Here is a 16,122-nt window from a genome sequence, read left to right on the forward strand (position 1 = left end):
ACTTCTTACTGGTCTCAGATTTTCCACAGTTCCCTTCTAGAGGGTCCTCATAGCATCTAGAGGGATTTTAGGAGCTCTAAGGATCATAGGCTCCCTAACCAGGGTCAAGTTCATGTCCCCCACTGAGTCAATCTGGCTTCTAAACACAAGGTCACTCAGAGCCAGACATAGTAGCTTTCATTCAGTCCAAAGAGGGACTTGAGTCCATTCTTAGTTAACTCTTGCAGACCAGATTCCCTAAACTCAGAGATCCACCTGCCTCTGCCTCCTGAGTGCTGGGATCAAAGGTGTGAGCCACCACGAAGAGCCCAGTGCTTGCTTTTTATTCATGCCGCTTCACTAACTCCTCCTCCCCCCTCCCCCCTCTTCCTTTTGGAACTCACTAAAACAGGCTGTCCTCAAATTCACAGAGATCTACCTTCTTCTGCCCCGCAAGGGCTAGGGATTAAAGAAGGTGCCACTATGCCTGGCTTCTGTGTCATTTTCAAAAAAATTCTTGTATATGAATAAATATGCATTGTGTGACGGTGCACATGCTTGCATATGGGCAGAGTTCAGAGTTCATGTTACTGGAATTCCATGTATTTGGGGGAATACTCAGGTTATTAAGTCATGCTAGAATCTAAATTCTGGTCCTCAGGATTGTGCAGCAATCATTCAACCTCTGAGTCACCACTTCAGCCCTAAACATCATCCTTTCTTCTCTAGAATCATCTATATCCATGTGAAACTCTGAGACCTATCTTAATAATGGTACTCAGATCTGGTCACTTTACCCTCAAGTCTGTCATCATGTCTTGCCAGAAGATAGTGGCTTTCTCATGGAAGCCCTAAGCCAACCAGCACCACATTCTACAACTATCTTCTCTGCTAGTCTTAAAAAGGCAGACCTATGCTACAACAGGGCTCAGGAAACACTTGTCCAGTAACTACATGACTGCTGGGCTCACTAGAATGTTAGCTCCTAAGGGTGCTCAATTAACACCCCTTCTCTCAGTAATGTACAGAAATGTGGGGACCAGAAAGGCGTCTGGGCTGAAAGAACTTGGTGAGCAGCCCCATCCCAAGGGCAGCAGAGCAAGGGCCCAGAGCTTCTCCCTCACCCGTGCGGCGCAGAGCCAAGGCTGTGGTTCACAGAGTCACAGACACCATTTATTACTGAACTGCACTTTCACCTTCACACAAACTATTTCAAAGAGCTGGAAAAAGTGTAGGGTGAGGGGAGGAGAGGGACAGGTGCCTCTCAGAAGCCACGACCCTCAGTGGGCTTCCCCAGGCAGGGCAGGGAGGGAGCGTCAGGCTGTCAGTCTCTGGGCACCAGCTCTCCACGGGCACGCGCACAGCAAGCCAGCAGCTCCTCATACATAAATACAGACACGCTTAACAAAAATAGTATATCATCTTCACAAGGAATAAAAACTAGTCTCAGATATGTACAGCAGAGAGCCCGGGGTGGCCAGAGCTGAGCTGGGACCCACAGGGATGAGACAGGCCAAGGGTGGAGCAGAGGAGAGGCCTGAAGGGCTCCTGGCCAGGGCATTCTGACCTTGGCAGCCCTGCTGCAGACAGGTGGGGACAGGGCACAGACAGGCCCTTGCAGTCCTCCTCACCTGTGCACCAGGCTCTTCTTCCTGCCCTTCCTGCCTGAGGTAGGGAAGCCCCCAGGGCTCCCATAGCTGCGCTGTAAGCTTCCTCTCACTTCTGGGCTAAGGCCAGAGTCCCTGGACCCTGTGGCCAGCACCCAAGGCAAAGATGCCACAGGCTGATCTTGCAGGAAGTGAGGCAGCTGAAGTCATTAACAGCTCTGGGGCACCTAGCGTGGGCCCAGTTGGTCCCTCAGTCATGGTCACCATGGAGCCAGGGGAGGGGTGGAGAAGGATCTGGGGTGGTGCTAAGCCGCAAGAGCCGCTCAGGCTCTCGCAGGGTGGACTTTCCGCAGCTCCGTCCCTCCTCCTGGGTGGGGCTGGACTCTAGCCAGAGGCCTCAGGAGAACATTCAGACCAGGAGTGGGGGCTTGGCCAGGCCACAGGTGGGGAGGAGGTCCTTGCCTCGTTATCCCAAGCAGCCTGCATTTTTAGTTAGTCAAAAGGGCTAAAAGCACCTCACTCAATGGCTCTGGGGGGGGGGGGGGGGTGGAGATGGGAAGGAGGAGCCGCCCCAGGGACACAGCAGAATGGGAAATGATCAATTCTGAGGCCACACACATCAAAACCAAGGCAATCTAGTCTCTGGGGGAAGAGGTTTAGAGAGCTCTCCAGCTCCCTGCCAGAAAAGCATTCCCGAGAGGCTCAGGGGTAATCAGGGTCCCACCAACAAGGCAGGCTCTTCTCCCTCTAGCACACCCCTTCCCACTCCTGCCAGCCTCCAAGGAGCTGATCTGAGGAAAAACCTTGTGAGTTTTGAGGCCAAGGGAACTGAGATGTGGGGGGAAGGTGGCTTTCACAGAAGCGTGGTAGATTCTAGAAAGCTAACTGCAGGGGACTCCGTCTAGGCCCAACCCTATAATAGGGGAAGGGGCGTGAGTTGCATGTAGTGGTTCTCCTGGTAGCAATGGTGGCTGAAGAGAGAGTTGTGGTGGGGGCAAGGTGGGAGGTGAGAGGTGAGTGGACGGTCAGTGTCTGGTCACTTCCGACTGAAGAGTGAGCCCAGCAGAACTACACCAGCCACAGTCATGCCCGTCAGGAACCAGCGGTTGAAACGCTCCTGGCCTTTCCGGCTCTCGGCTGCTGCATTGTTCCCGTAGAGATCCACAAAAGTGTCCTGTAGGAACAAAGAAGGAAAGATAAACACTGTGTGAATCTGCATAGAATGGGCAGAGAAAGGGACATCTCCATGCCTTGGTGAGTTGAAAAGCCATAGCACTAGTGCTCACTATGGCCATTGAAAAGGTTAAAGGTTGCCCTCCTGAACTCCAGCAGGGGAAGACCAACCTAGTCTGAGAAGACAGGTGCAGAGAGAGTGTATTTTTCCTTCAGAAGCTACAGACAGCTTGGAGGGAACAGCATCAGGGACTATTACGAGACAGGGAGTGCAGGGGGTGGGACAAGGCACATGGGCACTAGAGGCTGAGTGGAGGCCAAGAGGAATGTCAGGTTCTGGCTTGCTAGACTACAGGGAGGTGAGGTTCTCAGAGCAATTTTGCCGGGACACTCACTTAGTGGTCTTGGGACTTTCAGACAGAAAATTCTTCTCCCTGTAAAGGGAGCCTCAGCCAGAGCTGGTTGGTAGGTGGGGAGAGCATAGCAGAGCACTTAACATGGATATGCCATTTCTGTCCCCACCCCAGCACTGTCAGTCTAGAACCAGGAGGAGAGCACATGACTCATGACACAGCCAGCACATGGACATCAACTGTCTCTTCCTCAGGCAGCTGGGGCTGAGAGGCAAAGAACCTGCTTACAGTCACCCTAATGGGTCACTGATACAAACAGGATCGGAACTTGGCACCTGGTCCCTAGAAATGTTTGCTGTATATCTGTGGAAATGAATGCTGACATTAGAGCCCATGCTATTGCTCCTATGGGGGGGTCTGCCAGTCTCCATCTGGTCCCAGTTGGCTCCCTGATAAGACTTCCATCTCCAGTGGCTCTGGGCCCCACCTCCCAGTGTATTTGCTCTCTCACTCGGAACACAGCCTGGCCCACTTCTCATCTCCTGCCATCCCTTCACCACCACGACTGCAGAGAAAACTGCTTAAAAACCCCGACCAGATTACTGTACACCGCACGCAGTCCTCCACTCTAGCAGCTTCCTCTGTACTTAGTGGGGCATCTTTGCATCCTGGTACCTAGCAGTAGGAAGGCACAAGATCTGAGCAGCTGACTCGAACAGATCAATATTTATGATGCTTTTGAAGAGACAGCAGTGATCCATGAACTCTTACGGCAAAGCTCCTCCTCATCCACTTAAGAGAAAAGAACCAGAAGCAGCAAGCAGATAGGAAGTCATTTCTGAGCATCCAGCTCTCTAAACTCTCCATCTTCCCAAGGTGTCCTCACACCAGAGCTGTCTGCCTCCCTCCCCACAGCTGCAGTCCAGTGAGTCTCTTGTAAAAGTAACTTTGATTCACCGGTTGTAATTGTTGTCTGGGAGGCCTACTGCCTCTGTCTGCTAACCTAGGCCTAGTCCTGGAAGCTTCTAGCCTCCATACCATCTAATCTAGGCCTAGAATGTTTTCATCCTCTGAGACTTGTTGCTGAGTAAGCTCACCCTTTCTTGTTCTTTCTGAACTCTAGCTGGCTGGTTCAACTCAGCTGTTTTGGCTCAAATTCCTCTCCCAGATGAATGATTCAACCTTGGCTTCTGGACTGCTCTGCTTGGCCTCAAACTAACTCTAGCAGCCTCTCCCCTCTCAACTCTACTGTGCTGCTCTCCAGGAACTCTACTGTGCTCTCTCCTTCCTGTACTGTCTCTCCCTTAAGTAGCTGCTCTTTTTATCTTCTGAGAGTTGGGCATATCTTAGTCTGTCCAATCCTTACCTGATTTGTCACTTGGTCTGCCACTCAACTAGACTTTCAAACATGGCTGCCTCCTTCTATGAACTAAAGGTATGTCTGCATTCCAGCTACAGGATTAAAAGGTGTGTGCCAAGGGCCCTGCCACTCCGTGACTAGAAACAGGTTCAAATATGCTGTAGCACTCTCTACCTCTACTCTGGCTCTGTGGTCTTTGTGACCACACTCTCTAGAGCATCCACACCTGTGCCCACCCAACCTTGTTGTAGGTCTTTTTCTCCGCATGTTATCTTCTTTCCTCTCTCACCTCTTTTCCAGAAACAGGGGCTGGCCCTGAATTCTCAATCCTCCTGTTTCAGCCTCCTGAGTATTGGAAACACCAAGGTTACAGTGGCCACACCCATCCCCTCAGCACTTCTCATGACCACAACACACATTGTTTCACTACAATTTAGATGCCTTCTGTACTAGATATCTCTAGTTGAAGGCTGGGATCCTGTCTTGTGCTTAGAATAAGGTCTGGCACAGAGAAAGCTCACTACACACAGATGGTAAGTTAGATTGGTAGTAACATTCAATCTCCTGGTTTTGCCACCTCTCTTTGCTGCATCATATTCTCTTGTGTCACCCTCTAGGTTTGTTAAGTACACTCTGATCTTCACAACAAAGTGGCCTGATGACACACTTCTGAGTTCATCCCTGGGAAGTTAAGCAACACATGACTACATATGAGGAGAACAAATACACAGCACGTCTGCTAAGCCCTAGGTATTGCTCCATCTTCCAGGAGGGCCCTCAGAAGTAGGTGAGAGTCTCATTTCCCAACAGAGGTAAGACATCTGACACTTAAGGCTTGGAACACATTAACTAACAGGTAGTAGAACCAGTGCTAGACTGCAGGGTTGGCCTGCCTTCACAGGGGTAGGGCTGATACATGTTATACGTGGCAGGTATGAGGTCCCGAGGTCCATCTTTAGTAAATCAGGTTTCCATCTGTTGGAAAAGGGAAACCTATTTCAATGCCATAGGGTTTTAAGGCAAAGGAACTGTGGCAGCAGAGCTGAGGGGAGTCCAGGACCTGGGCAGAAAGCAGTGGCTGGCTGTGCCTTCTGTTTCGTCTACCCTGGTCAGTCTCTGTTCCTTTTGGCAAACAAGAAGACTTATGAAGAATGAAGATGCAGCATAGTTGTTAAGAGTGTCTGGCTAGCCTTAGGTCCCTGATACCCTGCATATAATTGGTATGGTGGCGTATGTCTAGAACTCCTGCATGAGGGAGATGGAGGCAAGAAGATCAGAAGCTCAAGGCCATCCTCAGATACATTCAGAGTTTGAGGCCAGCCAGTTAAGTAGGTCCAGGTAGAACAACAAAAAGGATGAATAGAGTCCTGGGCTGTGGGAAGAAAAGAGGCCACAGCTAGAGAAAGTAGTTTTGGTAATCTCAAGGGGCCACAAGGAATCAGGGACATTGGGGTGGTTACCAAGACACAGAGTCTGGCTCCCGCCCTGGAACTTTCCTGAAGTAGAGGGCTGACAGCCACAGGAAATTTTCAGCTTTAGGGCTGGGCTGGAGTAAACAGGCCTTGTCCCCATGAAGGCACAAAGCGTTCACTGTCCAGGAACAGTCATTCCAGGGAGGAGGGGACACAGAGAACAAGGCACTGACCACTCCTGTCTCTGTTCCTAAGCTGCATTCTTGGCCAGGGTGATCTTGCTCAGAGCTCCTTCTCCTGAGGGAAGCAGGGCTTTCAAGGGCGTGGATCCTGGTAGTGGCTTTTGCAGAAAGCTGAGGAGAATGGGGCGTGCTGTTCCCGGGCGGGGGCTGGAGAGGCAGTGGTGTGGGTATATTTAGCCCAGGTTCACACGACATACTTGGAAACAAACAGCCATTTTCTCAGTGGGCGGCTGCTCTGGGTAAATAAACAGGACTGCTGAGCTCTTAGGTCTGGAAAAGCAAAGATAAGCCCCCGCCACTCCTCAGGGCTCCCACTGTTTTTACTACCCAGTGGACAGGGGACTGCAGTCACAGATACTCCTAGGAAACCCAGGTCTGATACTCCTAGGAAACCCAGGTCTGAGGTCTGCTGGACTCGGCTTGGGCTAAAGTGAAGTGAGAGAAATCCCTTGGAGTTGACTGCTGCCTGGGAGATGCATGTGGGAGTTTCAGCGTAGCTGGGGACACAATGGCTAATGATCAACACAACAGTCAGAGATCCCACCCAAGCAGAAAAAATTTGGAAGGTTAACCCACAGCAGGTTTGGAGCAGAGCCCAGACTAAGACTCGAGTTTTCCTAACTTTCACTCCAGGAGAAGCCCGAGTAAAGGTGTTTCCCTCCAACATTACAGGGTTTCCAGTAGTCATGGCCATACACATCAAGGGGCCTGACATTCTAGTCTTCACTCCCTCTTTAAAACTTTCTTCCTCGACCAGTCCACAAGATCCCACTGTGGAGTCCCCTCTTCTTTGCTCACCTCCCAACTCTGCAACTAACTTCTCTCTTGTGTTCCAGGGTCTCTGCACTTTCAGTTACATCACTAATGGTCACAAATCAACTACCATGCTTCAAGTCCAGCCCTGGAGACAGGCAGTAAAGAGGGCTTCCAGATGTTTTAGGTTCTAGTACATTCTTTGAAGTAGTGAGATTACCTTCAAAAGGGCCCTGAGAAAAATTCGTAGATATTTTAATTATTTGTGGCTATACATAGTGCAGAAAAAGTGTTTCACCATGCTATTCCAATTTCATGGGAATGGATTTAGCATAAAAAGTATCTAAAGAGATTCTTTTTTCTTTTTAAGATTTATTTATTTTATGTGAGTACACTATCACTGTCTTCAGATACACCAAGAGAAGACATTGGATTCCTTTACAGATGGTTGTGAACCACCATGTGGTTGCTGGGAATTGAACTCAGGACCTCTGGAAGAGCAGTTCTGAACTCTTAACTGCTGAACCATCAAGAGATTTTTGAGGAAAGGTTTGAAAGAAAAGGGAGGGGGTGGAGTAGAGGCTGGAGAGATGGTTTAGTGGTTAAGAACAATGACTGCTCTTCTAGAGGACCTGAATTTACCATTTCTAGCAGCCACATGGTACCTCACAACCATATGTAAGGTAACTCTAGTTCCAGAGGACCTGATGCTCTCTCTGGCCTCTGTTAATACTACATGCATGTGGTGCACAAACATAAATTCAAAAACACCCATATACATAAAATAATGTAAAAAAAAAAGGTGGGGGGAGAAAGGAAAAGAAAATCAAGAAGTTAAAATATCACAAAAAAAAAACTCACAAAAAGACAAAAAACACATACATACACAAAAAACAAACAAAACAAAACAAAAACCAAAAACCAGGTCATTGCATTGATGAGCCTTAGAATCCTATAGTGAGATACCTGCTGTGGAAAGAGTCATCAGGAAAGTTGAGGAGGCCCCAATAATGGGCCAGTGGCAGCCACGGGAGGACTAAAATGCCTTAGGTACAGAAAAGCATGCTCCCTGGGCCTTGGATATTGCTTAGTGACAGAGCACTTACCTGGCATACTTTTTTTCTAATTTTTTTAGTTTTTTTTAAAGATTTTATTTATTATATATAAGTACACTGTCGCTGTCTTCAGACACACCAGAAGAGGACATCAGATCCCATTACAGGTGGTTGTGAGCCACCATGTGGTTGCTGGGATTTGAACTCAGGACCTCTGGAAGAGCAGTCAGTGTTCTTAACCACTGAGCCATCTCTCCAGCCCTTACCTGACATACTTAATGTCTTCAATTTTACGGGTAGCACCAAGGGAAAAAAAATCAGGTTCCACCAGAGATTCTAAAGGCACAAAGATCTTGGCATGATGGAGAAGGGAAGCCCCTATCTCTGTGCTGGTCGCCCCTCTCAGTCTTGGGCAGAGTGCAAATAGGACCAAGCCTAAGCCAGACCTTGAAACCCAGCTCACCTAATTAGGTGTAAACTGACTTTTAGACAGACTTCTGCCCAAAGGCAGCTATTGAGCGACTCAACTTCCTCTACTAACTAAACACCAAAGACGTCACAGTGACGTGGTGTCTGGAGGGCAGGGGCTCACCAGAGAGAGGCTGAGTACAGTCCCAACGTGAATGGACCTCTCTTCCCTTTTCTCTCTCACCTGCATTCATGTGTGATTGTGAGCTGTTATCCATTTCTCTGATGTCTCGTGTCCTCGTTCGTTAATACCTGAAAAGGAGCCTATGGCAGCTGGCTGAGTACTTAGGACTGAGATCAGAGCCTTGCACATGCTACACAGGTGCTCTGCAGCAGACCTGTACCCACTCGGCACTCTCTCTACTTTCTGTTTAAGAGATGGGGTCTCACTGTGTTGCCCAGATTGGTCTTGAACTTTACCTGCAGCAATGGCTAGTCAGGACCTTGAGATACTCCTGCCTCAGCCTTCCAAATAGCGGGAATTACAGACCTGTGTCACCAGTTCTGGCCCTTTATCGTGTACATGCCAGCCTGAGCTAAAGCACTTTACCTCTGGTAGCTCATATTCCCCAACCATCTATGCTCCCATTCACTTGAAAGATGATTCTTTGTCCCATCTCCCCCACCAGCTTCTCACTTGTTATCTTTAGAGCCTGGCACTGCATGTGGAATGCAGCAGGTGCTATAAAGGACCCTACTGTAGATAAATGAACGAATACTTCTGTTTAATGCTCAGGGCATTTCTTAATAACCTTGCAAATGTTAATGTGCAAGCTCTAGGTCACCCAGGACCCTTGTATAAGTGGTGATGGGTTTGGAGTTTTTATTCATTCTATGTCCCTTGTGGGGTGCTCAGATTTGACCTTTCTGTAGGTCAGCTCATCAGCTGTCCCCACATACTGCCACTAGGTACCACTGTTGCCCATTTAGGCCTACAGATCTGCAGCAACAATTAAGTTAGGCTCTTCTCAGTTTCCAAACAATAGACCTTCTGCCGCCCAGGTAATGGGCGATGCTCATGTACCTCTGTGAGGGAAGAGGTAAGTAAACTGGTTCGGAGTCATTAAGAGACCTTGCCAAGGGGTTGGGGATTTAGCTCAGTGGTAGAGCGTTTGCCTAGCAAGCGCAAGGCCCTGGGTTCGGTCCCCAACTCCGAAAAAAAGAAAAAGAAAAAAAAAAAAAAAAAAAAAAGAGAGACCTTGCCAAAGTGGGTGAGATAGTTTAAGCCCAATGTGTCAGGCAGCGAAATCCATATTCTAGGCCATGGTCAGGGTCTGGATCCTTCAGACCATAAGGTGGTCTAAAGCTATCGGCCAAATGGACGAGTCCCATCCAGTCATTGAGAGGAGCCCCGGGGAGAGGACATGACAAAATCCAGGGAAAGTGAAACCCTTCCCTTGTGGCTTCAGTGAGGAACAAGTGAGCTCCGTGCCAGACAGTGCTTCCTTCCTCCTGGTGACTCTGGAAAGCCACCAGGCCTGTGCCCACTGCTTCCTTCCTGTTCAGTTATTTCAGGAAAGACGTGGGTGGAGAAGAGGAAGGGGCTCCTCAAAGTGACACCTCGCAAGAAACGGTGGCAGTGTGCCTCTCAGCGGCCCTGGCTCGGTCCTGTATGGGTAGACTGTGAGTCACCTGCAGAGTCACCTCTGCTTCTATCCTCAGTTTCTCCCACAGAGAAGCTGAGAGGCCAGAAGGCCTTGTTAGAAGATCCCTGGGAGGCGGGGGGAAGGGGTGGCACAGAGGCCTTATCTCTCTCTTGGCAAGACCTCAGGCAGTAGCTCAGAAGGAGTGAGGCTTGTGGCTGGGATCCACTTCCCTGGGCATTCCTCGGGGAGCTGTTGACCTGTGTGATGTCAGGGAAATAAGTCTCTGCACTCTGAGGAGCAGAGGCCTGGATGTGGGCAGATCAGTGGGGTGGGGTGGAAGCAGAGGCAGCCGGCTCTGGAGTGCCCAGCAGTTGTCATTAAGGGTTACAAGTGCTCAGTGACAGCTTCCTAGCTTCCTGGTCTATGTGGCTGAGGCCATGTGAGTTTCAGGGAATCTTTGGGGACATTTTCACATCTTCCTCTAACTCTGTTGGTCATCTGTCAGCCTCTTTTCTCCTTCCCCTTCCCCCACCATTAGTTCTAAGAAGAGGAGCCTGACAGATGTGCTCATTTCTCAGAACAGGAAGCGGCTGTGCAGGGAGGAGATAACACCTCGCTGGGGAATCGAGAAGTATCCGGCAGAGCAAGGGAGGCCTTCCATCTGGCCAGCTTTGAAACAGGCCACTCAGCTGGGCACCAGGAGAGCATCTCAAGCATCTCTGGGGCAGACCTGCTCAACAGAGCTTACAACCACCTGCTCCCAGAGGGTGGGTGACATGACAACCAGTATGCATTAGACCAGAGTCTTGAGTTTAAGAAATCATCCAGATCTCACAACAGCCAAAAGGAGTGCAAGGCATGTTATAGTCCCAGCACTCAATGGAGGCTGAGTCAGGACTGCCCTGAATTTGAGGACAGAATGGTCTATACACAGTGAGCTCCAGGCCAGCCAGGACTGCATGTGACATTCTCAACAACAAAACCAAAGAAAATCCTGAAGAGTAAATGCTGTTTTTACTCTTTATGTCACAGACTGTGACACAGGAGTAAAGAAGCATTGATGTCCCAAGGGTCATGTCACACATTTAAGGTGAAGTTAAATCCTAGCAGCCTGTTTCTAGAGCCCAGCAAATCATTGCTCTGGGCGGTGCAGCATGCTTTGTGAGGCCTCTATTCTCAACTCAGCCCTCTCATCTCAAGCATGGTGACTTTCTATCCACTCCCAAGTAGATGATAACAGCGCTCTAGTCTCCCAGTGTACCAGGCCAGAAGAACACTCAGTCAAGAGTGACCTGTGTGTTGGGGCTGGGGATTTAGCTCAGTGGTAGAGCACTTGCCTAGGATTCGCAAGGCCCTGGGTTCGGTCCCCAGTTCCGAAAAAAAGAACCAAAAAAAAAAAAAAAAAAAAAAAAAAAGTGACCTGTGTGTGACTATGTGTACACACATGCAGGTGCCTGCTGAGGCACGTCTTAGAAATAACATTTCTATCCACCTCTGCATGAGGCCCCCCAACATCACCATGTCTCTGATGGAGTAAGTGACAGACTGCCATGACCACACGGAGTCTGTCACATGTATATCATCTACGTCAATAGGAGGCTACGGTCATTCCACGGCAGTCTCTCCTTTCTGTGTAGAACACTGTACATTGGCTGGAAAACCATTCTTTTAGGGAGAGAGCACTTCTACTTATCCAAAGATCTGGATCTGTTCTCATCTTTGCTGTTCTAGCTGCCAGGGAAGGTGGCTGTGGGCAGAAGCAGCTCTGCCAGGCTTCCTTGGCCTGGGCCGGCCTCCTGTCTGAACGTTTCTTCACAGGTGAACCTGAGGTGCTTCCTGCATAAGAACAAGGCTGACTCACTTCCCGCCAAGCTAGGCTGTCAGAGCAGAGTATGCAGGTAGACAGCAAGCCTGGCAAGTACACTAAGATGTTACCTATGAATGGGATAAAAATGACCATAATTCCGATTACTACACGGATTCACCACCACTCATGTAAATCATGACACACAGTTAACACTGAGGAAATGTTGGGTAAAACCAGTGTTAGATTCATTACTAGCCAAGGCACAGTCTGAGTCTCCTATGACCTGTGAGTGCACGAGCGTGCGCGTGTGTGCGTGTGTGCGTGTGTGTGCGCATGCGTGCGTGCACTTCTTTATCCTCAACAAGGGCCAGGCTGCTTCTCTCCTCACGTGCCATATTTCCTTCCTCAGGTTTGGTGGCTGCTGGTCTTTCAGCCTAGCTTTCTCCTACTCTTAGGCTCACAGGGACTTCCCTCAAGGATGCCTGCCATCTGTTTGCTTGTCCCATTTTCCTATGAGTGCTAGTCTCTGGGTCTAGGCTGCTGCTTGGCCCAGAGAAGTAGCATTGGTTCCCTCTTCATTCTCATCTTTCCTGGCAATACCACACGAAAGCCTTGCAATATCAAGCAACTAGGCAGGAACCTACCATTCTCCAGACACCAAGTCCTCAGAGGCTCATGCAGAATGCTGGGAAGCTGATGTGAAAGTACTAGAAAAGACATCTCTGAGTACACACCATCAGCCCCAGCACTTAGGAGGCAGAAGCAGGAGATCTCTGAGCTGGAGACCAGTCTAGTCTATATTATAGTGAGACCATGTCTCAAAGCAAGCAAGCAAGCACACAAATCAACAACCACACTCTGGGGGCCAGATGGCTTTGTAGGTAAAGGTGCTTGTTGCCCATGACTGACAACTTGAGTTTAATCCCCAGAACCTACACTGTGGGAGAGAACCAACTTCCATAAATGCACTAGCACCTGGGCCCCCACCAGATAAATACATGTAGTAATAATAATAATATCAACCACCACCACCACCACCACCACCACCACCACCACCACCACCACCACCACCATAATAATAATAATAATAATAATAATAATAATAATAATAATAATTATCTTCTGGACAACTGGGGTCTGCAGCAGCCTCTCCTGTCTCCTTCCCTCCAGTCATGCCCAGCCTCCCCCCTGGAGGTGCTCCGTCTTGGTTGCTGTGGAAAAATGCTGGGTAGGGTGAGCTTTTCTTCCCAGTCCCATTGCTAGTTTTGCTTCAGGAAAGTCCACTCCCCTGTCTGATGTTTCCCTACCTATCAAGTGAAGGAGGGACTAGAGATGGCTTGGCAGTTAAGAGTACTTATTGCTCTTACAGAAAACCCCGGGGCTCAGTGGCCAGCACCCACACGGTGGCTCACAGCAATCCATAACTCCGGTACCGGAGACTCCAAATCCAATGTCCTCCTCTGACCTTCAAGGATACCAGACACACACATAGTGAGTGCACAGACATACATGCAAGCAAAACATTCATATACTTAATAAATAAACCTCAAAAACACCAGTGAAAGTGGTCCCATCACAGGGATCCTGCAAGGGCTACTGGGAAGAAGCAAGTAACTCATTTGGGTCCTTTCAGGGGCATCCATAAGGCTAAGTACCCCATGTGTATAGGTGGAGATCCAACATTCAGGGAGAACTGTTGCTGCAAAAGGGCCTGTCCCTCCTCTACCTAAAAGCCCAATGGCTGTTCCCCATCCTGAGGAATTGAGGGGAAGAGGACAGTGGCTCATCTATGAGTCAGGGCAAGCTTCCAAGTGGTCAGACCTTGCTCAAGCACTGTAGCCTCAACCTTTTCACCCTAGCACTGCCTCCAGCTAGTCCGGACAAGTCCGGGGTATTTTCAGCCACCTTTATCTGATTAGAAATGTTTCGAATTCCACTGGCAGAAGGCAACCAATCTGGAAGATTATGCAATGGGCACAAATCTCTAGAATGCCTTTCCCTTCTGCCCCTCCCCCCCCCATGTGAATGCATCCCATTCTCCAAGTATCTGAAACCTTAGAGGTCCTTGTGGGCCACACCCACCACAGCCCAGGTTCATCGTCCCCTCACCAAGCAGAGCTACAGGCTGCAGACACTCAGAAGTGCCACTCAGAGGTGTGCTATTCAAGCATTGATACATACGTCACCACATGAAATCCAGAACAGCTATCCGCTTAGGTATATGGACTCCTAGTCCCCCTCCCAGAAAAGTCTTGTTATATAACCCAGGTTGGAGCTGAAATTTTGTCAGTTGGCCTCGAACACCTATTCCTTCTGCTTCAAGTGCTCAGAGAACAAGCACACAGTAAGTTCTTCTTTTTGCTGCCCCTTTCCACACCCTTAGGCTCAGAAGTTGGAGATGACTTGGAGGAAGAGATACCATACATATGCCCTCTGGTTCCCTCCACGTCTCAAGAGACAGTAAAGGAAGGACATATTGACTGTGCTCTGTTCCAACTTGCCTGCCCACCCATCATCCATCTGTACAGGGCCTCTTTGTAAGTGAGGCTGCCTGGAGTTACTCGCAGGAAGGTCCAGACCAGTGGGCCTGTTTATCTCTGGGCTTTCATTTATCCAATCCGTATTGCATCAGGTGTTGAACACTGAGGAACTGTGGACAAAGCAGTGGGCCAGTCAAAGTGCCCTGTGCCTGAGCCCCGAGCTTCCTCTGCCTAGGCCTAACGAATCTCCACAGGGAAGATGCTGAACCATGATTGTGCATGGGCTTTAAACTAGCTAGAGGGGCCAGGTGTGATACATGACTTTAATCCTAGTACCTAGGCAGAGGTAAGTGGATTTCTGTGAGTTCAAAGCCAGCCTGGTCTACACAGTGAGACACTGTCGCAACAAATGAACCAACCAAAACAATAACCAAACCAAGCCAAACAACAATAAAACAAAAACAACACAAAAACCAAACAAACCAAAACCCAAAAAACAACCAGACCTACAAAAAAGCAGTAAGTAGAGATGATTCACAGGGGCAGCCTTGTGGCCAAGCTTTGCCCCCAGAATGCAGCTAAAGAAAGAAGTAGTCTCAGGGAAGGTGTGGCTAGACAGAGCAGCAGAGTCTGCTTCAGGCCAGAAAAGCCATCCCAGTGCCAGGCAGAGCTGGCAGTGCTATGGAGAACAAAGGCCAGAGTGTGCCAGGCTTGAGGGGCCTAAGTGAGGCAGCATCGTGGGGGACGGGCACGCACAAACGTGTAGGTGAGGTCCATGGAGATCAGACAGCTGAGAGCAGAAATGAAAACAGGCTGGGTCCCAAAGGGCAGCAGCTTCAGCTCTGTAAACACCAGACAAGCGGAGGAGGGTTCAGGTGCAGGTCTGGGGACCCAGCTGAGCTCAGCAGGAGGATGGGACCTCCCCAGTCTTCCCCATCAGTGATGATGACACTAAGCTGAACAGAAGCCACAGACACGCCTGGGCAGAGCCATCTTCTCAGGCCCCACATTCCAGATGGTCTTTTCCGACCCTCTGCTTGATCCAGCCAGCCCCACCCACAAGCTCTGGAAGATCCTACCGTCTAGAGGGGGCATTCCCTTCCCTACCCGATGGGTCTCTGAGAACATGGTGGCTGCAGGTGCAGGGGCAAAGTCAGAGTTGCTGTAACTGCCAGGCCAGCAGTGCCTGACCTACATCTCCATGCTTGGTTGCATGAAAGAAAATACCAGGGCTTTCCGTTAGTGCTCACTAGATGCAGCTGGTTCAGGGAAGCCTGAACCTTTTGAAGGCCAGTTTAGAGTAGGGCAAGATGGCTGGCCTCCAATGTATGCTCTAGCTTTGGGGGAACTCTATAGATTTCAGAGATTAGAATCTTCCTTCTACCAAGGCCCCCACTAAAGTGTTCTTCTATTTCTAATATATTATCCTTATTAAGAAAACACCCCCCCACAGAGAGAGAGAGAGAGGGAGAGGGAGAGGGAGAGGGAGAGGGAGAGGGAGAGGGAGAGGGAGAGGGAGAGGGAGAGGGAGAGAGAGTGAGTGTTGAGAGAGTGTGTTAGTTAGAGTTAGCTCATTGCTTTTCTTATAGACCACTGACACTTAAAGAAGGGTTTTAGTTGTTCGGAAGAGAGGCACAAAACAATAAACCCACACACAGAGAAAGGAACAAACAAACAAACCTCAACAATTTAACAGTTCTGGCCAGGAGTGGCAACGTACACCCGTAACCCCAGCACCTGGAAGGTGGAGGCAGAAGACCAGAGAGAAGCTCAAAGTCATTCTCAGCTGCACAGCAAATTAGAAGCCAGCCAGCCGGGACTGGGTAAGACTCTGGTTTGTGGTAAGG

The 16,122-nt window shown here is 49.4% G+C and overlaps 1 protein-coding gene across 24 annotated transcripts in view; it reads right to left on the reverse strand.

The window, feature by feature from the left end:
• Window positions 1–1,130: 1,130 nt before the first annotated feature.
• Window positions 1,131–16,122, reverse strand: part of Bcl2l1 (Bcl2-like 1) — a 51,036-nt gene continuing 36,044 nt past the window's right edge. For all 24 annotated transcript variants that reach the window (XR_015681626.1, XR_015681643.1, XR_015681651.1 and 21 more), the window contains 1 exon segment: window positions 1,131–2,760. Coding sequence is in view for 17 of the 24 variants with exons in the window: in XM_087648790.1 (XP_087504916.1) it covers window positions 2,623–2,760 (138 nt within the window). In the remaining 7 variants the exon portion in view is untranslated.

The sequence above is a fragment of the Rattus norvegicus genome, chromosome 3 (assembly GCF_021556685.1).
Source record: "Rattus norvegicus strain SHRSP/BbbUtx chromosome 3, alternate assembly SHRSP_T2T, whole genome shotgun sequence".
Taxonomy (NCBI): domain Eukaryota; kingdom Metazoa; phylum Chordata; class Mammalia; order Rodentia; family Muridae; genus Rattus; species Rattus norvegicus.